At 41.0% G+C, this 23,597-nt stretch overlaps 1 protein-coding gene across 1 annotated transcript in view; it reads right to left on the reverse strand.

The window, feature by feature from the left end:
* Positions 1 to 23,597, reverse strand: part of TMEFF1 (transmembrane protein with EGF like and two follistatin like domains 1) — an 84,301-nt gene that overhangs the window by 48,301 nt on the left and 12,403 nt on the right. Inside the window, exons 2-3 of the mRNA XM_037140805.2 lie at positions 10,114 to 10,223; positions 1,026 to 1,155 (exon numbers count right to left, since the gene is read on the reverse strand). Of these exons, the coding sequence (XP_036996700.2) occupies positions 1,026 to 1,155; positions 10,114 to 10,223 (240 nt within the window). The remainder of the gene's footprint in view (positions 1 to 1,025; positions 1,156 to 10,113; positions 10,224 to 23,597) is intronic.

Raw genomic sequence — 23,597 nt, forward strand, 5'->3', positions numbered from 1 at the left:
CCACACCAAATGACAATCAATCGGCCTGAGGACAGAATTTCACCGACCGCCTAATTATTAAGCACATGGAAAAGAATTTGGACTTGCCCAAAGAAAGGTCTGGTCTTTGTCCTCAGCTTCTGGGAGGTCATCTATGTCATATCTGATAGGAACGTCTTGTTTAGGGAGGGTGCTGACCACATCAGATCTTAAGAGTGGGGCGAACCACACTCAACAGCCTTAGAGTGAAAGACCAACCACGTAACTTAATGTGGGCGCTTTGAGTCATGTGGTATTAATGACCATGAAGTCTGAGATCAACCACATGGACAACTGATCAATCATGCTTAGGTAATGGAGCCCTAATAAAAACTGTAAACACAGGCCCTGTAATATGTGGGAAAGAAAGAAAATGAACATTTCACAGAAAAGTAGTCTCCACCTTTCCTGCTACCCTTCCTACACTGGTTCTAATTGTCATACCTCTTGTTCATCACTGCCCTCAAATACAAGTGCAAATGACAAACTTATATTAATTCCTTCCAAACTCACTACCAATTCAGGAAGAAAAGGAGAAGTAAGTATAAACAATGAGGGGGAGGTGGGTGGTAAGGGTTGGCGGACAGAAAGGAGACAGGAAAAGAGCTGGGGAAGAGACACATCCTGGGGGACCAGCAATGATTTCCACGGGTACCCCCCACTCCTTCCCACCAACCGAAAAATAACAATAAAAAACTGGGCCTCATATCATTTCCCATCTCAAATCCTACTCCAATAGTCAAACCACAGGCAAAAGAAATGCAAAGTCCCCACAAAACAAGGCACTGGGCATTAAAAGTGTGCTGAGAAGTAACACAGTTGATAGAAGACCACTTGGGGCTAAAAAACAGCACAAAATGGGGGCGGGGAAAGAGCCCCCTACTCCCCACACAATCACCACCAGTGCGAACAGCACTTCTGGGGGTACACCTGTGGCTGCAAACTTCCTTTGAGAAAATGTGGCAGAACCACTTCCAGCATTCATTCGGAAGAACATGACAACATACCAGAGTAGCATGGTCCTCTTGCTACTACCGTTATCTCTTTCTGGTGCTTACAAGCAGCCCTTCTGAGAAAGCACTCGTTTTGATACGTGTCTCCATTGGATGCACAGACGGGAATGTAATTGGTATGGCACTGCAAAAGAAACAAAAACAAATTCTCAGAGACAGGCATGAATATGCATAGTTTATTTCATATTCATGAATGCATTACCATAGCATTATGGCATACTTCTAACTATAGAGTAGTTTGTTCTTTTATTCGGTTAAAAAAAGAAGAACTATACTACTCTCTCTTACCTTTTTTCACACTTATAATGAAAACAACTATTAGCTATCCATAGATGTGAGAATAAAAACCCCTTTCCTATCTACTTCACTTTGCTTGCTATAAAGACCCATTGAGATAATTCAAAGGAAGATTCCTGGCAATGTTTGTGGTGAGCACTAAAAAAAAGTCTCTTTATTATGATCAAATGCACTTATTCAATATGCTGTCCCAAGGCCAATGCCATAGAAGACACAAATGCTATGAGGTCTGTTCTCAGAGACCTTACAATCTTAATCTTGTTAGAGCACCATATAAACAGAAAATGTATTATATATATGTAGGTATATATATAGTAAAGACAGATCATGTACTAAATCAGAAGTGTAGACAATAAGCATATCTAATACCTACCACTGTAAGCTAGGGTGTTCAAGAAAAACCTTCTTAGAAAAAGTAAAATGTGAACTGGGATTTGAAGGATGAGACAGATGAAGAAGAAACCAGATTTAAGAAAAGACACAGGACCTACACGTTTAAAAAACTTCAAAGCCTCTAAATGTCAAAAATATCACAAACAACTAAAGTTTTAAAATCTGGAGAAAATATAATATGACACAAGTTACTATCATTACTAAAAAAGAGGCAACACGAATTTAAAATGGACAAAGGACAAATGGACAGAACAGTTACAAACGGTCAATTAATATACAAAACATGCTGACCTTCACTAGCAATCAGTAAAATGAGATGCTACCTTTAGCTTATAAAACTGGCCATTCAACAAAAGAACGTCCATCTGCCAGGCATACCAATAGGCCTATTTGTGGTAACTGAACTGGTCCAGCCTTATGAGGACAGGACTTCACAGCCCATTTCAAGAGTCTTGAAAAAGGAATGCGGTTTTCAGTCCAGAACTGCATGTTTAGGGATCTATCTGAAGGAAACTATTACAGACAGAAAATTATTACAGAGAGTTCCACTTTTCTTTATTTTTCAATTGCAGTCAATATTATCCTGTATTAGTTTCAGGTGTACAGGACAGTCGTTAGACAATCACCCACTTTACAAAGTGTCCCCTGATATTTCCTGTATCCACCTGGCACCACGCATAGTTGTTACAATGCTACTGACTATATTTCTTATGCTGTACTTTACATTCCTGTGACTAGTTTATAACTGTCCATCTGTCCTTATTAGTCCCTTCACCTCTTTTGCCCCGACCCCCAACTGCCACCCCTAACAACCATCCATCTCTTCTCTGTATCTGTTTCAGTTTCAAACAAAAATTTATTAATATAAAGAATATAAAAACAGCCCTGGCTGGTATAGCTCAGTGGATTGAGCGGGGGCCTGCCAGCCAAGGCATTGCTGGTTCGATTCCCCGTCAGGGCACATGCCTGGGTTGCAGGCCAGGTCCCCAGAAATGGACTGCAACCACACATGGAGAGAATGATGTTTCTCTCCCTCTCTTTCTCCTTCCCTTCTCCTCTCTCTAAAAATAAATAAATAAAATATTTTTTAAAAAAAATATAAAAACAACCTAAAGCATGTTATATCTGTTCAAGTAATTAATATTACAGTCACTGAGAATTACCTTATAAAAGAATACTGTGCAACAGGAAAAGATAAATAACATTAGGTGGAAAGCAAGTAAAGTAATGCCACATATATAACGTCTGAGAATTTTGCACCACAAGGCAGAATGCAAATTTTAAAAGGATATAAATAAAAGTAAAGACAGAAAGTAAATTATACAGCTATAATCTCAATTATTCAGAAAAAATAAATATTCATAAAGTAAATCCTGGAAGAAAACATCAATAAATTTTTCACATTACTTGTCACAGTTTTTTGTTTTCATGATTTTCTGAATTTCTCAATTTCTCTCCAGTGAACACGGTTTACTTTCATTGTTTACTTACTCTGTTTCTTATCTTTTTAAAGTTAATCTTGATGGTATATTTTTTCATCACCATTTAGTCCCCTTATAAACCCGCCTCCCCCTGCAGCCTCCACACTGCTGTCCAGGTCCATGAGTCCTTTTCCCTTTTTGCTCAACCCCGCCACCCCCGAGCCTCCTGGGCCCCTGCTGGCATCCTGCTCTCCATCTGTGCGTCTGACCCCACTTACTCTTAAAAAGTGATCCATTTACTTTATGAGCCGTAAATGTGACATGCTACCACAGGTCAAGCACTGATGAAGACAATCTCTAATAAAATATTTCAAGCTGACTTGCTATACATTACCAGCAGCCTCCTACATCAACTTCAATTAAAATTAAATTTTTACTTTAGGAAGCCTTCCTATATCACTGCAGTTATTCATGGATCACATCCTTTTATTCTCTTTCCCTAAAATGTATACAATAACTTGTGTGATGTCTGTAGGAGTCAATGTTACTTTGTAATTATACAGTGTATACTTAGCAAAAGAGGCCATAAACTCCAACATGTCAAGTGCTAAGTCTATGAACTTTTCTACCAACTCTTTGCTCAACAAATGTTTAACGACTTTCTAATGGCGTGGTCTCAAAGGTACTAACATCACCTCCTAGGCAGAGATGCCCCTATGTAGGTTTTTTTTATTGCTACAGTGATAAAGGACATTACTGTAATTTAGCAGATGGATTCCATGGATGCTAGACGTACAAGGTCCATCCAGAAAAAATCCAGCCATTTTTAATATAATGAGAACAGTTTGCATGACATCAATGTGACCTGGCAACCAAGGAGAGTGGACTGGAATATGCATGTGAGAACAATGATGACTTCACTGTACTAGTCAGTGGGGGTGGTAGACACCATTGAGTGAGCATGTGTACTGTGTGGCTGTTACATTCAAAATGACTGAGCAAGTAGAGCAATGAATCTGCATGAAATTTTGCTTGAGCTTGAACATTCCTCTGTGGAAACTATTCAGATGATTCAGAAGGCCACAGCTCTGGGCAACTGGTGATTGGCAGCTTCATGATGACAACACACCCACTCATGCATCACGTCTCATGCAGAGTTTTTTTGTCAAAACATCAAATCACCCAAGTGACTCAGCCCCCCTACAGCCCAGATTTGGCGCCCTGCAACTTTTGGCTTTTCCCAAAACTAAAGTCACCTTTGAAAGGGAAGAGATTTCAGACTGTTGATGAGATTCACAAAAATACCATGGGACAGCTGATGGCAATTAGAAGAACTGTGTGAGGTGCCAAAGGTGCCTACTTTGAAGGGGACTGAGGTAGCATCACTGCCCTATGTATATGTTTCTTGTATCTTGTATCTTCTTCAATAAATGTCTCTACCTTTCATGTTACATGACTGAATACCTTCTGGACAGACGTCGTATATAATGAATGCAAAGGAAAGAACAGTTCCCCCAACAAAGACATACATGCATAGACACCATACAATTTCTGAACGCTTCTCCAGCCATTCACATGGGAACTATGGTAAGACTTACCAAGTAGAAATAAGGCTGCTCTGTTATAACTTGTTCTAATACTAGCTTTTATTCTAGCACCCACCATACCTCTACGTTTTTGTTGTCAGATATTTCTGGTATAAAAATGCTCTCATCTTTATTAAATCCAAACATACACTATAAGTAGCTATAAGCATCTGACTACCGTACTGTCTTCTAGTGTAATCGCGCCCAAGCATTAACATTCTGAATAATTTATAGTAAGATAATTATTTTACTGCAAGTATTTTTATTTCTCCTTTACATTGCAATTATGCATTATATTGATTTCTTTAATTATGCATTTATGTAGGTTACTTTACCAACAAGTTTCATTAAGAAACAGAATACAAATTATTGGTTATAAAAAAGGGTCATTAAGTCTGAGCAGGCTGAGAATCTGTAAGGGAATAACAAACATTTGTTCCCGAGCTTCTATCTAGTAAACACTGGCTACAACTTTAAATGTCCCGTCCAACTTAAGTACCACAACAACCCTGTGAGGCACGTGACTGGGTACTTAGAGCTGGCACTCTGAAGTACATGTTGAGTTCAAATCCTGGGTCCACCATCCATGGGCCTGTGGGCTAGCACCGGTGCCATTTTCCACATCGGTAAAGTCCTAATTATAAATAATATTGTAGTATTCTCTAATAAAGTTGTTACGAAGACTAAGAGAAATTCATCTTTACCGTTTATATCTAGCCATAGTAAATCCTCAGAACAACATTAGCTGGTTCTGGGATTGATTGCTATTATCACTTGTGAGGCTTAAGCAGGCCCGGAGCCATAGTTCATAAGCGGAAGACCTCAGTTTCTCAGAATTGTCGTCCTCTAACCACTACACACTCCAGTTTCACGTCACCTGGTGGTAGTGACAGAGCGCTCAGCGTAGTCTAGGCGATGTCCCTCAGATTCAGCCGAACAAGCACAGACCTACGAGCGAGCACGGAGCAGGAGGAGCAGACCTGCTAACCCCTGGCCAGTCTGTTTCCAAGGGTCCCTCTGAGGAACCTCTCCTCATGCTATGAGCAAAGGAAGGGATCTGGGCAATTTTAACTGGCGATTCCTGACCCAGGCAGAGACTCTCACCTGAGGTCTGCCTCCTCGATGCTGCCTGGCTTGCTGGGGGAAGAACGCTGCACTGGACCGTCTCCGTAGCAGAAAGAAAGTGATTTGAACTAGTTCAGAAAGGTACAGCAGTGTACGATTCCAGAGCCACATCTATTCAAGCATTTAATGTGCACCTACTGTGTACCAGGAATGGTGCTGAATATAGTCAATAAAAAAAAAAAAAAGGCTGTGATGGTTAATTTAATGTACCAATTTGACTGGGCCCCAGGGTACCCAAATTAAACATTATTTCTGGATATGCTTATACGGGTGTTGTTGGATGAGTTGAGCACTGGAATCAGCAAACTAAGTGCTCTCCCCAGTACAGGTGGGATCAGCCAACCCACTGAGGGCCTGAACAGAATGAAGTAAGTGGAAGAAGAAAGAGTCTGCTCTCTGCCTGATTGCTGAAGGGGGAGCACGGGTCTCCTGCAGGCTCTCGGGCCTTTAGACTCAGACTGACTTATGTCACCAGCTCGCCAGATCCTCAGACCTGCAGACTTGGACTGAATCAAAGAGGAAGAAAGAAAACAGGAAAACATCATAAGCACTCCTCTTTGTATGCTATCCAAGTTTTAATGGAAAGATGCAATGCTGATCGTTTTTCTTTGCACGACATTAATAAAAGTAGCTTTGTTTACACAATGTGGCAAGATAACATAATTCTTATTCATAAATTTTAAAAAGTTTCAGACTTTATTTAAAATCCTGTTATTATTTGATAAAATGTGTTACAACTATATCTCTGGAAGCTTTTATTAACACTTGAAAGCATGCTGAATCATAATGAAGTTTTTTAAACGAATTGAAAGATATTGCTAAAGCATCCTCCTCTGTTTAATGGGCTTATGAGGTCATTGTTCTTAAACTGGCAAGAACCTAAGTCTAACTCGAGCAGATTTATAAGCTTATAAGAAGGCAGAGTAGTCAAAGGCAGGTTTGCTCAGCAGCAGGATCCAATCACACTGTCAGCCCTTAGGCTGTTTGCTCCTACCAGGCAAGGAACTTGACTTGAAACATCTTTATATCCTCAGCATCTAGCCTGGCATGTAGCACAAATTAAGCACTGGATAAATGTCTACAGATCTCAGCTCCTAACTTTTATTTGCCTCTCCTGCTTTTCCACAAGGTAAGAATGCAAGGGATTCAGATAGATGATGAGAGGATTTTCTGGCTATTCAAGCATGTTCAAAAGGTCAAAACACAGTTTATTTATAATCTTAAGAGTTGCAGGGAAAAGACATTCAGAGAATGAAAATCGGGATCATAAAGACAAAGGTAAATATGATGTTACATTTAAAACTGTATCAAAAAGTGAAAATGAGCCCTGCAAAGCAAAAGGTTGCCGGTTCAACTCCCAGTCAGGGCACGTGCCTGGGTTGCGGGTTAGGTCCCCAATTGGGGCACATGCAAGAGGCAACCAATTGATGTTTCCCTCTCACATGGATGTCTCTCTCCCTTTCTTTTTTCCCTCCCTTTCCCTCTCTCTTTAGAATCAATAAAAAGAAAAAATTTAATGAAAATCACACTAAGATAACTTCTTTAAAATACAGATGTCTCTTTCTGTAATCCATATAAACTGAAAAGGAACTATCTCTTGGGTAGATACTATTAAGTGATCTAGTACTTTGAGGAGAAATTAAATACATATATGTATTAGACAGAGCGTATTTCTAGAAGGAAATAGTAACCAATGTTGCCTCCGAGAAGAACAAGTGGTAGTCTAGAAGGAAGGAAGACATGTTTCATTATATTTTTATATATTGTTCTAGTTGTTTACCATGAGCATATATTACTCTTTAAATTACCTACATCAGAGTCTCATCAGAGTTTCTTCCATAGAAACTTCCATATATACTATGTATAAAATGTTTAGACAGGTAATGAATAGAAACCGCTCAGCACAGTAAACAATACACAAGTACTTAAATAATACGCTGTATCTCGTGTGCTTACCCACACCCTTACAAATCACCAGGAGGGAGAAGTACCACCAAAAATAGGCAAAGAATGAGAGAGATTCACAAAATAAATATATGGAACCTTTTTAATATCCCTGCTAATCAAGCACAGATTTAAAATGTTTTTTGCCTTTAAGATTTATAAACTTTAAAAGGATTTCAAAGCCGACTACCCACGAGCTGAGGAGAAATAAGCAGTCTAATGTAGGTCTATTGGTGAGAGTGTTCGTCTGCACAGGAGCATCCTACTGACCCAACGATTCCACATCGAATGATTCAGTCTCAGGAAACTGTAAGACAGGTGGAAGAGGGGAACGGTTCCACTCGTCCTGGTGCAAGGCGCCTGACACACTAATAAAAAAATTCCTCCAGTCTTTCTGGGTTGCAGAACCAGAGGACAGAGTTTAGGGTGACCAGGCCCACTGGAAAGTGAGCAAGAAAACCCCCAAAAAGAGAATCAGAGGAGAGTCAAAACTTCTGTGTGCAAACTCTGGTTGGCTTCTTCTGAACCATTTATCCATGAGGCATATTCCAAGTAGCCTAGCTAAGGCTTAAAAAAGTGAACATTTTTGTGTTGTTGCCCTATTAGGGAAAACAGAGTTTGCCTTGAGTTCAAGTCAACTGTTTCAAAAATAACAATAGTCCTCAGAGCAACAGAAAAGAATTCAAAGCTCTAGAACACATCATTCACAGTGTATAGGATAAACACAAAGTTACTCTAATACTGAAAACAAATAGAACAGCACGGTCCATTCTAGAATGAAAAGACCATCCACAAAGGTGATTTCTGAGATGCCTCGGATGTTAAAATTAGCAAAGATTTTAAAGCAACAATAATATTTGTAACACACAAATTACGTCTGCAATGAATGAAAAGACAGAAAATCTCAACAGATGAATAGAAACTATTTTAAATATTAAATATTTTAACTACTAAAAGTACTTTCATAGAAACTACATTTTAGGAATAAAACGTCTGAAATTAAAAGCTCACAGAATGAAAAGAACGAATATGACAGAAAAAAGGATTTTGTGAAACTGGAGGTAGGTCAATAAAAATTGTCTAATGCAAAAGAACTGAAGGAAGCAGAAGTTCGCCAGAGCTTAGGATATACACTGTGAACACCGATACCTTCTCTTAAGGAATGAAGCCCATTTTAGGAGGGTTTGGGGGAGGAGGCAGGACAGCCAGACACACAGCACACTGGCCAGATTATTGCATGAATAACCGTGGAGAGGTGAGCCCAAGACGAGCTAAGCCCTGTGAAAAATACCTGTTGTGAATAAATGCAGATTATTAAGTCTCTTTTGACCACGAAGAACCTCTCTGACTGGATAATCAGCATATACCCACTCTCTGTTTCTTTTAATGAAAATAAACTACATGATGATAGTTTATAGTTTTCAGAGAGGTTTTATATACAAGCTCTCTTTCTGATTTTGACTCTCATCACGACATCCTAAGAGGAAACTGGCCCTCTCCTTTCAGATGGAGCGCACGGAAACCTGCCTGAGGTGACAGTTTCTGCAAACACTGACTTTCCCCTGCTTTCATCCCTGATGGCCGCACCCTTTCCTCCCCTCAATATCTGAAATGATGGGTATGATTAGAGCAAGATCACGAGTGGCAAAAAAAATTCTAGTTCCTTCTTGCTCTCATCTGAAATCCTGAATCAGGGACCATCTTGGGAGCAACATCCTAAAACCAGACTGCAAGTCAATCACAGGAAAAATAAATAAAAACACCGAGTGTAACACGCTTTACGGCCCTTCTTTATACACAGTGAAATCACAACTCCCACAGTACTTGAAAAGCAAAGATCTTCGTTTGAGGTTACCCTTTCTAGTCCAGCTCTAGCCCTGACCTACGCTGAGGCTCCAAGTCAGTGATGTTCTTTAGACTGAAAAGATGAGACAGCAAAGCAGCAAGTAAGAAGAGAAAGGGAAGAGACAGACTAGACAGGAAAGCAAAGGGGGAAAATGTCAACATTTTAAATGAGACTCAACTGCAACCTGCACCTTATTTCCCTTGGGTGACAATTATACCTTACATTTAAATAGAACGAATTTGTTTTCAATGCATGTTTATATCTATTATTGCCAGTCTGTCCTCTTAGTTCAAGGAAAGGGGCGTGGGAGGTACAAATAACAGCACTTCACCCGATCGAAAAGCATCTGTGGGCTGTGACCCCTACTTCCTCGTGGGGTTCAAGGTGTTTTAAGCTCTGTAATTTGAAGACAGTAGAATGCTAAAATACGAGGAATGTAAAATATTTCATAACAGGTTGAGTTTTCTCACCTGGAACTGACACACACATTTCAAACCATCTCCATCTTCCCTGCAGACGCCTCCGTATTTACATGACGATTCGTCGCAAACTCTTGCATCGGACTCCCTCACACTTAACTCTGTAAGAGAGGAGAAACTTGTCTCATGTAGTTAGTTGTCTTTTTGTACCCAAATACACATATGTAAATAAATGAAAAAATGCTTAAGATCTGTAGAGCGTCTCATTCATAAGTATAATAATAAGAAGAAAACATACAAAAAGCAAGTTGTATAGGACACAAAACGTCCAATTCCCCGGTGAGAATCTGGCATCATAATATGCCTAAAAGTAATCCAATCTATTTTGGCATCCCCAGATCTTAAAATAATCTTCTTAGTATTGTTTTAATATTTTAGATTATTTGTCCAGTGATTGCTACTTTAAGGACAACAAATAACCACACAAGGTATACAAATATGGAGTCATTATGTTGTACACAGAAAACTAATATAATGTGATGTTAATCAGGTCCTGATGAAAAAACTAAAAAGAAAGAAAAAGGCAAGTCACATCCAGAACAACGCCATTTAGATGAAGCTCAAAACCATGAGAAATTAAACAATGTTTTGTTTAGGAGTATTATTTTGTATGTGTGAAATATTACATGATAAAAGATTTTAAGTACTTTCATTCATCATTTCAGAAGTCAAAACAAGATAAAAAAGAAAAAGGAATCATAATTCTTTTGGTATCCAGAATAAATTTAGGATAATCATTATTCTCTCTAGACAAACCATTTTAATCACAAAAGAACTTGAATTTTAGAATATATATATATGGAGCATTTACATGTACAAAATTAAAGCAATTCAAAATCTTGTTAGACTTGAAGTGTTTAAATGACCGGTTTAATTTCATTCCACCACAGGAAGCACAGCCAATACAAGCCATTCGGTGGTCATCTTGCTCCTGCTACAAGACTATCAGTCTTGCTCTGAACGCATTATATTAAGCTTTCCAGAACACCTGAGAAATTGCTTCAAGGTTGTGCTAAGCAAAGCTGCCAGGCTGGAAGTGGGTAAAAATCACTACAAAGCAATGTTCACGTTTTCCATACGGGGAGGGAGGGCCACTAAATTCTTTTAAGCAAACAATAAACAAATGATTGTTCAACACACTCATCCCAGCACAGCGGGGAACACGGGGGTCCAGGAGCAGAGCAGCCTGTGACTGACACTCAATAGCTGAGCCTGGGAAGAAAGAGCACAAGGTTTCCTCGCAGCTTTAGATCAAGACGAGGTCCCCACAAGCAGGTCTCAGGGAACAACTGTCCAGCGATCCCTCATCCCGGATGGTCTGCAACTTCTAGATGTCAAAGCAGGACTTGGCAGACTGAGTCAAGGAAGTTCTACACCTGAGTGACGTCTGTCCTGGTGGCATTTCATTGCCTCTCTCTGCCCCATTTGCTCTACTGCTCTACAATGGTGTCTTGGGTCCTAGCTGACCCTCCAAGATGCTGGCAGTCAAGGACCTAAATACCCAAGGCGCTGACAGTCGATGGCACTTATCTGAGCAGCCACTCTGAACCAAGGGCAAGCATACGTCTATGCAGATACAGGTTACCAAAAAATTTTTTTTACTTACACAAAATTAGACTACTCTAAAGTTCAAACATATATGTAAAAAAAAATTTAAAGACATGAGGGAAAACATCATGGGACATGAATACAGCTGTTTTGATGTTCTCACTGTTTCACAAACTATTCCAGGCACACAGATGGCCAGCTTTTCATTCCATTTACTTGGGCTATGGCGGTTTCATGTTCCTGTCTCTCCCCATATCCCAGTTTTTGCTCATTCCTCCCCTTCCCCTTTGACCACTTGCATTAGCTCTTGAGACTCCATACTAAGTGGGGTTTGCTTTTTTCCTTCCTACCTACAGTCCTACTGGGGATTTGCACAAGGTCTAACTCCAATTACTATCTAGTGTACATACTGAAACCCAAGGAAAATAACTAAATGTTAATACCAAACTGCTCTGGAAAAGAGGATAAGAATCTATTGCATCTTTGCTGAAACACAAGCTTAACCAATTTCAGGGAATAAAGATAATTAAACAATTTCATAAATAAAATGTAGTGTATTTCTCCTTTTCCTTTTTTTTTGTAGCCTTAAAGTTCTCACCGGGTTCCAATACAATCAGATATATAACATAAGAATAAGTAAAGTTTTCATTTTGTCTGTGGGTCAAGGTCACGCTGAGTTACGACTCACTGTCTTGGCTTGAGAGTCTTTGAGCTGTAACATGGTTCACTGGCTCTATTTTAAAAACGCAACAGGATTCAGTCTAGAACCTAAACCATTCCTGCCACTAAGACTCACGAATGCCAGCAGAACTAGAGTTGTTCAGGTATCTGTCTGCATGAGGGCTACCTGTCCTTTCTAAGTGAGGCAGAAAAGTTTGGCCCAATGAGCAAAGCCTTGGACAGGAGGGGTGTCCGAAACACAGGGTGGTGTCTATCACTTGAACTGCTCCCACAGCCCAGCCGCAAAGGCCCACGGTGACAGACAGAGGGGCCACAATGAGACTAAGACTAAAGAATGGCTTTCACTAAAAGCTCGGAAGCAACAGAGATACAGAGTTCTGCTTTGATGCCGACGTGACAAGAGGAGAGAAGAAGGGCTGGAACACCTCAACGGCCCTAGCGTATCAGGAGCACCCCAGGCAGGACAAGAAGGTAACAGTGTCAGGTACATACCCCCGAAATCTGGAGTGAGGCACCACCACGCAACTTGCGGGGACAGTGAACCTCACAGAAAAAAAGCACATGCCGCGTGGCAGTGGCCAGAACACATTAGTGAGCCCACATAAAACACCCTTTGGTGAGCCCTAGAATAAACAAACCCTAGGGGGGAACATTCTAGAGGAGCTAGGGGCCCTACGTCAACAGGAAAGGGTGAAAGTCACGGAACTCTGATTACCTGATTATTAGTCATGGTTCACTTTATGCCTACCTTGCTATCGAGTCCATGTTATTTTCCTGTTTTAATGTGTTAAATGTGATTATGTATTTGGATCAGAAGCAATTAAGTGTCTGCTATGTATCTAATCCTATGCTAAGAATTTGGGAAAACAGAAAATAGACGTAAGAGGGCACTTATGATCATCAGCAACTGGTGATGAAGTCAATATACTGCGCCTGGAATCGAGGGAAGAATTGTGTTGCACAGGCTGCGCCTGCTCTTGAAGTTTCAAGAAGTAGGAAGTAAGAAACACATTTGAAGCAGAGGGTACAAGGTCAGAGGAGGCAAGACTTGTACTAAACTCAAAAAACGAGTGAGATCTTTTTTCTGATTATAAAACGAATGTAGGATCATTATAAAGAATTTAGAAAAGGCATTTAAAAATAAAGGATATTTTAATTGCCCTTAACATGAGTCATATCAAAAGGGAAAAAAGTTAGGGTGCTCTTGTCTAGGAAAACAGCATTAGTAAAGGAGATACACGTCATTTAACATCACACGTCAATATTAGCATCAGTGGTTCACCACTGACATTAGGAAGACTAATGGTCTAGGGAAACCAATGTGTCATACACTGGAGTGGGCCTTCATTTAAAAAATAAAAATTTCATTTCCTTATTTGCCAGAAAAAAGGCAATAGAGAAAATTTTCTCATTTATTTAAGAGTTTTCTTCACTTATATTTCTAAACTGTCAATATCTGAGATTGCTAGCTATCAACAAAAACTAATGTTCAACAAGTAAGTAAAGAATGTTACTAGAGCCCTGGCTGGTGTAGCTCAGTGGATTGAGTGCGGGCCTGCGAACCAGACAATCGCGGTTCGATTCCCAGTCAGGGCACATACCCGGTTGCAAGCCGGTTCCCTGCAGGCCAGTTCCCAGCAGGGGATGCATGAAAGGCAACCATATATTGATGTTTCTCTCCCTCTCTCCTTCCCTTCCCCTCTAAAGATAAATAAATAAAATCTTTAGAAAAAAAAAAAAGAATGTTAATAGAAAAATTCCAACAGTGTTTTACGAGAACACATCATCAGGAATATCACAATCCCATGAATGTATCATTTTAAATTGTTTTGTATCATTTTAAATCAGCCAGTGCTGATCACTGACTATCACAATAATCAGTGATTATTGTGACAGTCACTTTGTGATAGGCCTACTTTGAGTCTATTCTCCCCTTCTTACTTAATAAGAGAACTCCAGTTTTGTCCAGGGGAAAGACGGTACTCAGCTAAATAATCTGTATTTCCCAGACTCCCTCACTCTGTGCCATAGTTCGCAAATAAGCACTGTCCCTTCCTCCTTCGTTCTTCCATTCTTTTTCCTGCCTGGAGAGTAAACCTGTGCCCTAGGTTGAAGCAGCTTCTTACATGCACAGAGAGGAAAGCTACAAGCTAAAGATGATAGACTAGAAAGGTAGGAGCAAGAATGCATCCCTACAGACGTACTGTTATAAGAAATAAACAACGTACTCTTATACATAAAGCCCTCATTTAAGTCACTAGTCAGGTCATTGATACATGTAATTAAAACACAATCCTGATATAATGATTGCATGTAAACTTAACATGAGTTTTCTGAGCAGAACTCTTAAATAAGCTTCTGCTACATCATATAACAAAATTGATTTATCGAGGGCATCATGACTTCCTGGCGCTCTGACTGCTCACAAACATGAGAACCACTGCCCGAGCTGAAACTGGGAACAGGAGGAATTCTGTTTTGGGATCACCTTCTGACAGCTATTTCAAAGTATCCTGTACAGCACCAGGCATCAAGAGGGTACTCTATGACCTGTCAATAAGGATGATGATTACATACCTGCCTTCCTGAGCCCAAGATGGAAATTCAGCAAAATAGATGAGCCATTACCGAGGCACTCAAAAATCAGCTCTCTAAACAGAAATATTCTACACAAAGAAGCACTCAGAAGAGAGGCCCAAAACAAAAATATTTTGCTCTGGTTGCAGATCTGCTGTTCACACAATTCTCTTCAGGTGAGACTCGTCTCAATTTTCATTAACATTTCAAAGCAGGAAACAAGACACACTAGAGGAAAGAATACATACTACTTACCTATGAACCTGAGGTGCCAAAACCCCCAACTTCTAGCAGCACTAACTGGGTTCAGGCTGCAGTTGAAAATGAGACACACTGGCCCTCCAGAGGATCAAGAATACCAGCCGGGTGAATACCAGCTGCGAATAGCAGCCGAGACTGCAGCAAAGGAGCTGCTGTGCAGGGTCTGCCCCATGGAGCAGGACTCACCTCACCAGGGCTCTGTGCCCGCTGAGTCCGCCCCTTGAGTGTGTTCCTCATAGAGGTGGTTGGGTGGTGCTCCGGTGTAGCCTGAAGCTGTCCACTTGGTATACTGGCTCTAGGGCCACCCTGGAAGTGCAGGCCAAGGTCAGCTGCTGCCTGTGTCCTGCCCAGGGCCACCCAGCATAAGCTACAAAGTGATCTGCAGATGGTTGCCACTTTGCTGGACTTGGAGGTGTCCAGGCTTGGGGCTGCTCAGGCCAAATGCTGCTTGTCTGGGATTTGTGGACCTTTTGAGAGATCTTAGGAAAGTCTGAAGAATGAGGCAAAACAGGCCATTTGTATGAAAAAGCCACTAAAAGCAGCTTGGATGAGCCCACAAGTTGGGTAGATCAGGGTCTCAGAGAATCACCAGGGCAGAGAGAACAGTGTTAGCCAGGCTAATGAAGACTCAGATAAGGATGAGGACTAGGGAAGGAAATGGAAGGGAGGTGGGGAGCACGGGGCGGGAGGGGGGGGCTGGGATGGGAGAAATAGACAAAAAAATATACTTGAAAAATAACTAAATAAATTTTTTTTAAAAAGACTCAGATAAGACACACACCTGTACCTGCAGGGGAAGGGCTCAGCAAAGGAACAATGGTCTCTGCCAGCACTTCTGTCTGGGAGAAAGCTGCCCCTCTAGCTCTTTCCCTGAAGCCTGACAATTCAGTTCCTCCCCCTATGTCTCTGATGCCTTTCGAGCTGCTGCCCCAGCATGGAGCTCAGAGCAAGTGGCTGTGAGTAAGTGCATGCTTGGGCCCTTTATGACAAATCCCTGAGACTCCAGAAGCTCTCAGTCTCACTCAGCCATAACCCCCACTGGTTTTTATAGCCAGGAGTTATATGGGCGTCTCTTCCAGGCACTGGAACCCTGAACTGGGGAGCCTGGTGTAGGACTGGAACTCTTCACTCCTTAAGGGGAATCTCCACAGCCATGATTTCCAACACATGGGTGTGGGACCAGCCCATCCTGAGTCTCTGCCCTTCCTACTAGTTTGATGTGGCTTCTTCTGTATATCCTGAGTCATAGAACTTCTGTTCCACTAGACTCTAGGTGGTTGTCAATTACTGTGATTCTGTGGCTTAGCTGTAATTTTGACGGGGTCATGGTAGGATAAAAGTACCACTGCCCTGCTCCACCATCTTTACCAGTAGCCGTATCCCCTTTTTTTATTAATTCCTTACCTCCAGCAAGCCTGGCTTCCTCCCCCTTCCTGTCAAAACTATTTTCAAGGTCAACGTGACCTTAAATCTAAAGATCCATGGCTTTTTTCTTAGTCTTCCAACCCTTTTCCCAGCCCTTCTACAGCAGTTAGTACTCCTGCCCCCTCCTTCCAACCTGAGAAGTGTCCCTCCAACTCTCTGATGGCCTCTCGTTTACGTCCTTTCGCCTCCTGCTGCCCAGCCCACGTCCACAGCACCCTTGGAACTTACCTCCAACTTCTCCAACTCCCCAAATTAACCAAAGTGTGCTAGTCCCTGTAAAACACCCCAACTATGGCACAATGAATCCTCGAGGCTATGCTCTTCCTCAAGGTGGCTCTCTGGAAAGGTCAGGATACCTTAGCTCCAACCAGGGGAGCTGTTCTTCTGCTCCAGGAGGCACTTAGGGATGCCATCCGGCCTGTATGTGCCAACTGCATTTGTTACTCCAAGTATGTGGTGCCAACATTTCATAAAAGTGAAAACAGTTTCTATGAAAACAAAATTGGATGCTATGACAGACTTTAAAAAGTCGAGGTGTTCTTTAAAAATTGCTATTGCATTAGGTGTAGGCAAGATAAAAATCTAGACTTCTGCATCCACAAGTCTTTCAGTTCCTTTTTAAAGAGATTAAAACTGGAATTTGCAATCAATGTACGATGAAAGTGATTTATTCAAGAAAGGGGAAGTTCCAACTATTCTCAAAGAAAAATCACTGGCCGTCATTCAAAATGTTGTTCAGTAAGTTTATTATGTTTTTAAGTTAAAGTAAAATGCATTTCTGGGTCATTTTTGTGACTCCCCACTTTAAATAGCTTTCTTAACCATCAGAATCTTAAAAAAAAAAGATTGTATTTATTTTTAGAGAGGGGCAAGGAAGAAAGAGAGAGAAAGAAACATTAATGTGTGATTGCCTCTTGTGCGCCCTCTACTGGGGACCTGGCCCACAACCCAGGCATGTGCCCTGACTGGGAATCAAACCTGAGATCCTTTGCTTTGCAGTCCAGCTCTTAATCCACTGTGCCACAGCAGTCAGAAACAACTATCAGAATCTTAAGGCAGCAAGTCTTTGACCCACACTATATAGGGTGGGGCAAAAAGAGGTTTACAGTTTTGAGAATATGAAACAGTTTATTCTTCTATTATTACCTACTAATTATTGTATTATATAATATTCTTATAATATGTTATTACTTATTACTTTCCATACAAACAACCGTAACCCTCCCCCTGCCCCACCCTGTAGGTAAAAACGTTCTGCCTGCAGCCACCCCGCGGTGTCACCTCGTTTCCTCCGCTGTCTCACCCACTCCCACCGCTCCAGTCTTCAAACCTGGCTTCCCCAACCTCGTTAAATCCACCTCGTCTGCTTTGCCAGTGCTACCTCCAGTCTGCAGAGCACTGCAGGGGTAAGTCCTACAAACTCGTGCTCTCGGAGTACTTATCAACATGTGGAAATCTTTAGTTCGCCTCTAGGAAGTCCCTTACTGACTCCCCACAGGACATGTTCACACTTTTTACCTTGTTCTTAAGAATAACCCAATTTCAATGGGTTTACAATCACTATCTAGATGTTAACAGTATTTGGAAAACCCTTCCGTTTTTCAGAAAAGCACACCAATCCAATCTGACGGGACCCCTGCTGAATGGTTCCACTCCCAAACGAGGCCAGCTTGTTCCTGACCCTGCATCTGTCTAGGAGACAATTCCACAATTTCTACACTGAAAACACACTCACAATATTTAAACATTCGAGCTATGCCACAGCAGGAAATGGTGCGGTCCAGCCATGGAATATTATACAGCCATTGAGAAGGCTGTGTATATTTTCTGTCACAATATGAAAATATGCTGATGAATGTCAAGTTTAGAAGAAGACAAAACTTCATACATGCACTATGACTGTGCATAAAAAACACATGTAGGAAAATGCAGCCAGGAACACCCAAAAATGGCAACAGGGGCCATGTGTACACCAGTTGAACAATGGGTGATTCCTCCCTCTATTCCATACGGTCATACTCAATGAAGGAGGGAGGGGGTGCGATTTCCGACACAACCCCAGAGGCAATCTGCTATATAATGGACAAAGGAGCTGTTTGGGGGTCAAGAGGACCAGGTTCACAAGACAGTTCTTCACCTTTCAGAATGACTGTAATGGCCAGACACACACAGAAAGACACCAGTCCCCAGAACAAGTCGGTATTAAGCAAAAATTCACCTCTTTCCTCCCCCCAGACCAGTGTGAGGGACACCACCAATGACATGAATGGCTGAAAACACACTTCAGGTAAAGCCAAATAGTGGGACCTCGGCTCTTGAACCCAGTTCCTCCTGGAAGGCTGGGCGAGAACCGAACTGTTTGAGATGGGAGACATTGGCGAACCGAGGTTGGACTGTTACAGATTCGGTAAATGATGACTCCAGTCCCAGGAAATTAGATGAATTGGAAATTGAAATTCTCTTCCACTTGTGCTTGCTCACTAAATTAACCATATAACAGTAGTTAAAGTAAACTGTACTCAGTATTTCACAACACAAAACCAAAAGTGGTTTATATTAATGTTAAAAAGCACTAACAGCAGAGATGACTAAAACTTCTCTAAGCTATATTTAACCACAGAACTTCCACACATGCCCCACAATTCATCTGACTCCAGTATTTTTCACCCCATTCTACATACCGCTGCTGCCAAACTACCCTTTGTTCAACACCCACTGGGAGGGCGTCAATCCTCCAAACCGAAACCTGCCACCATTCCCTGCTGCCTCCTCCAGGTCTAAATGCCTCTGTGTCAGGATGCTCAGCCGAGGAGACGAGGAGGACGACCTGCTGCAGAATCGGAAAGGAAAAAAGACCTAGACCCTTGGCGGGGTATGAGTGGTGCTCAGGGTCTTTCCAGCCCCGTCCAGCCCTAAGCCAAGGTCATGAGTTGAGATACATCTCTCTCTTACTCCTAACTTCTGACGAGCTCACCAAACCTGTGTGCTTCCTGCGCACAGACACTGAAACTAAAACTGTTACAGCAGAGAGATTTAAAAGAACAATGAAGAATCTGTACATTTCCTGACATACTACATTTTTAAAGGCAGTTTTTTTTAAAAAAAATATGTATAACACAACTTATTTTTTAATGCCTACTTTAAAAATCTGGAAGATATATATGCAGAAATACAAACCATGCTTATGTCCTGGTAGAATTTAAACTTTCTTCTTTAATTCTGTATTCTTCTGAATTGTTTGAGTTTTACAATAAACTTGTATTTTAAAATCAAACAATTACATACTATAACATGTAAGAATCTTGAAAAATATGTTCAGTGAAAGAAGCCAGACATAAAAGACCACATGCTGTAAGATTCCATTCACAGGAAATGTCCAGAGTAGGTAAATCCACCAAGACCCTGAGACTCAATACGGTCGCCAGGGGATGGGGGCAGAGGAGGGCTGGGGGCAAACCGTGAATAGGTACAGAAATTCTTTTTGGAGGAATGAAAATGTTCTGTAATTAGATATGGTACATAGTCGTGATAGTTGCACAACACAGCAAATGTATTCAAACCCCCCAGAATGTGTACTTTAAACTGGTAAATTTTATGTTAGTGAATTAGGTACCTCAATAAAAATAATTTTAAAAATCAGCTAAATCCTATTAAATTTTAACAAGCATAAACAGGCATTACGATGGGGGGTTTTAAGGGCAGACCCTGGAAACAGACCACCTAGACCAGCGTCCTGGCTCGGCCCCTCGCCAGCTGTGTTTTGCGGGGGGGCATGGGGGGTGGGGGGGTGATTCACCACTGTGTGCCCCACACCTTCGCCCCCCACCCCCCAACCCCCACGCAAGACGAGAACAATAGTACCTACCTCACAGTGCTGGCGGGGGACTAGAAAAAGATACAGGAAGCACTCAGAGCGGCACAGGACACATCATAAGTGCCATATTGAGAGTTAGTTACTACTTCTTCAGTCGTTACCAGTGCTGAAGAAGGTCTGGGAAAGTGAGTACTCAAGCCAACAATGAGGGTATAAACTGATAGAACCGCTCACGGAATAACGTGGCAGTATACTTAATTGTGTTTACCCTTTAACCCAACAATTCTATTTCTAGGAAATTATGATAGGGAGATAAGCATACAAGAATGTATGTGCAAAATTGTCAACATCAACATTTTTTACAACAGCGAAGTGTTTAAAATAACCTGAGTGTCCGTTAGGAATTAATTAATAAATTATTGATGGAATACCATGTGGCCATTAAAATTAAAGAATACGGTAGAAATACATACTGATTGATACATTAAGATCAAGATCCACTGTGATGTGAAAAAAAGTTATAAAGATATAGAGTTATAATCCCACTTATACTCTGTAACACTTACACATTTACATATATATTTTAAAATTTGGTGAGTACGCTCAACACATTTCCGCCATCAAAATTTTTTAAATGTCAAGAAATAAATATAAACACAAGAATATTGCCCGCTGGCTCTACTTATAACCACTATTCCTTAGTGTCTTAAACACTAAGTGGAACAGAAGGTAGCCTGAATCCAGAGAAGTCACCCAAAAAGACACAAACCTGAAAAACAACCTGCAGGTGGGCCCTGGAGAACCTGATATTAACTATTTTAAAAGAGAATTTTAAAACGACGTCACAAAACTCTGATTTGAAAGAGCCCCCGAGTTACAGTTCCAATGATACAATCTTGGCCAATCCCGGTTCCCTGGAGTAAAGCCGGCTGCAATAATAATCCCTCCTAGGAGAGCAAGGACTCAGTGAGATCTTGAACAAAAGAGCAGCAGAAACTATAAATGACACTTCTCCTATTTGGTTCAAACAACCAAAACCAAAACTTTAAAACAACTACAGCCTTAAACCCCAGCAAATTGTTGAAAAATAGTGAAGAACTTTAAAAACAAAAACGAAAACCCTGAAGTCTAATTAAATGGTAATCAGGAAGCACTTTTGGGCTGAACTAGAAAAAGGAAACAATAATGGTACGTACAACTGCACCACCTAAAAAAATCTCAAAATATTTTGAAGAGGAAAAACACTATGAAAAATGAACACAGAACACCAAACAACTGAGCTGACTTGTGAACAACAGAGAATCTAAATATGTTAGGCTGTAAACAACACAACTGATAAACAACAGCAGTCTAGACTCACCTGCAAAACAGTATTAGATGAAAGCTGACGAGGCAAAATAAACTGAATTGGAAAACCTTAAAGGAAATCTGACCTGTGGACAATAGTGACTCCAGGTTACACAAAAAAAATGCCAAAGCAGACACTAATAATCAAGAAAGAGGTTCAAATGTTTCTGGTATAAAATGAAGCAACTTCAGCATAAACCTTCAGTTTTTACAGAGACGACTGGCAATCATCCTATTTCTTTATATTTTTCTATAGTCCTCAAATTTTTTACAACGAACAAACACTGCCTTTATAACAAAGAAAAAGGTGTGGTTGTTCCTTTTCTTTCTTTTTTCTTTAAACCATGGAAAAGAAAGGTTCCGAATACTTACACGAAAGAAAGACATGGAGCTGAGGCTGAACCAACACCTGCCAATGTTTTTGAAGTCAAAAGAATATGTTCAGAACTTAGAACCTTGAAGTGACTTTTCAAAAAATGATGAGAACAACTGAGCCATGGAAAAATACATGACACTAATAAAAACAGAAATATGTTCAAATAGTAGCAAAGGATTAAAATCCCCTGATAAACTAAAAGCAAATGCTCAGGGAATTTTAAGATTTAAAAAGAATTTCAAAGTGCCTAAGAAGTAGGCCAACTCCTAAATGCCTCATTTCTCCAAAGAGAGGGGCTAATAATGAAACTAGTAGTAGGAATAATGAAAATAATTTTGTTGAAACAATTTTTCTTACAATGAACAAGAAAGAAAGAGGAAGTAAACAGGATGACATTATCTCCTAAACCAGCTTAAAAGACATTGAGAATTCAAATTTCATTAAAGAAACCATATATATATATATATATATATATGGTTTCCATATATATATGGAAAATGAGCAATAAAAAAGATAAACTTAAAAGGACAAGTGTGGTTATAACAAAAAAACAAGATGATAATAATTAATGGCCAGGATATGGAAAAATTGGAACCATCAGACATTGCTGATGAAAATATAAAATGATACAGGAACTTTGGAAACAGTTTGGCCACTGGCCAAATCATTAAACCCAAAGGACTTCCGGCCAAGATGGAGGCATAGGTGGAAGAAACACTGTACCTTCTCGCACAACCAAGTTTAAAGACAACAAAGTTTTAGTAACAAAAACGCAACCAAAACACAGAAAATTGAACTGTACGGAAGTCCGACAACATGGAACCATTCAGCCAGACCGGTAAGAGGGGCGGAGTCAGCGGCAGACAGAGTGGGTCAAGCAGGAAAAAGCGGCCAGACAGACCCAAGTGCACAGGCGGCAGCTGGCAGCTCCCAGGCATGGGGTGGCAATGGGCAGACCCAGTGAGGGTGCAAGACAGCTGGCTGACCACAGTCACACATTTGTGTGCAGATAAACCAGGTGAAGGAGCGAGCAGTGACACTGACTGCACAGGCTAGGGCCCCAGCACCAGGAAATAAAGCCTAAAAACACCAATTGGAGAAACTTTGGGGGTCAAGGTGCCTGGAGAAGCTCCCAGGCTCACAGAGTTTGTTGGAGAGACCTACAGGGTCCTGGAGGGTGCACAAGCCCACACACCTGGGAACCAGCACCAGAAGGGCCCAATTTGCTTGTGGGAAGCAGCAGAGGGGACAGAAATCTGAGAGACAGCAGAACAAATGACACTGCTCCTCTCTGACCCCGCCTCCCATACACCATCACAACCCAGTTACTGAGTCACCCCACCCTGGTGAACACCTAAGGCTCCGCCCCTTATAGGTAACAGGCACAAACAGACCAAAATATTATGGCTCAAACAGAAGGACAGATCAAAGCCACAGAGCCAATAC

The sequence above is a fragment of the Artibeus jamaicensis genome, unplaced genomic scaffold (assembly GCF_021234435.1).
Source record: "Artibeus jamaicensis isolate MK-2021 breed Jamaican fruit bat unplaced genomic scaffold, CSHL_Jam_final scaffold_1964, whole genome shotgun sequence".
NCBI classification, from domain to species: Eukaryota; Metazoa; Chordata; class Mammalia; order Chiroptera; family Phyllostomidae; genus Artibeus; species Artibeus jamaicensis.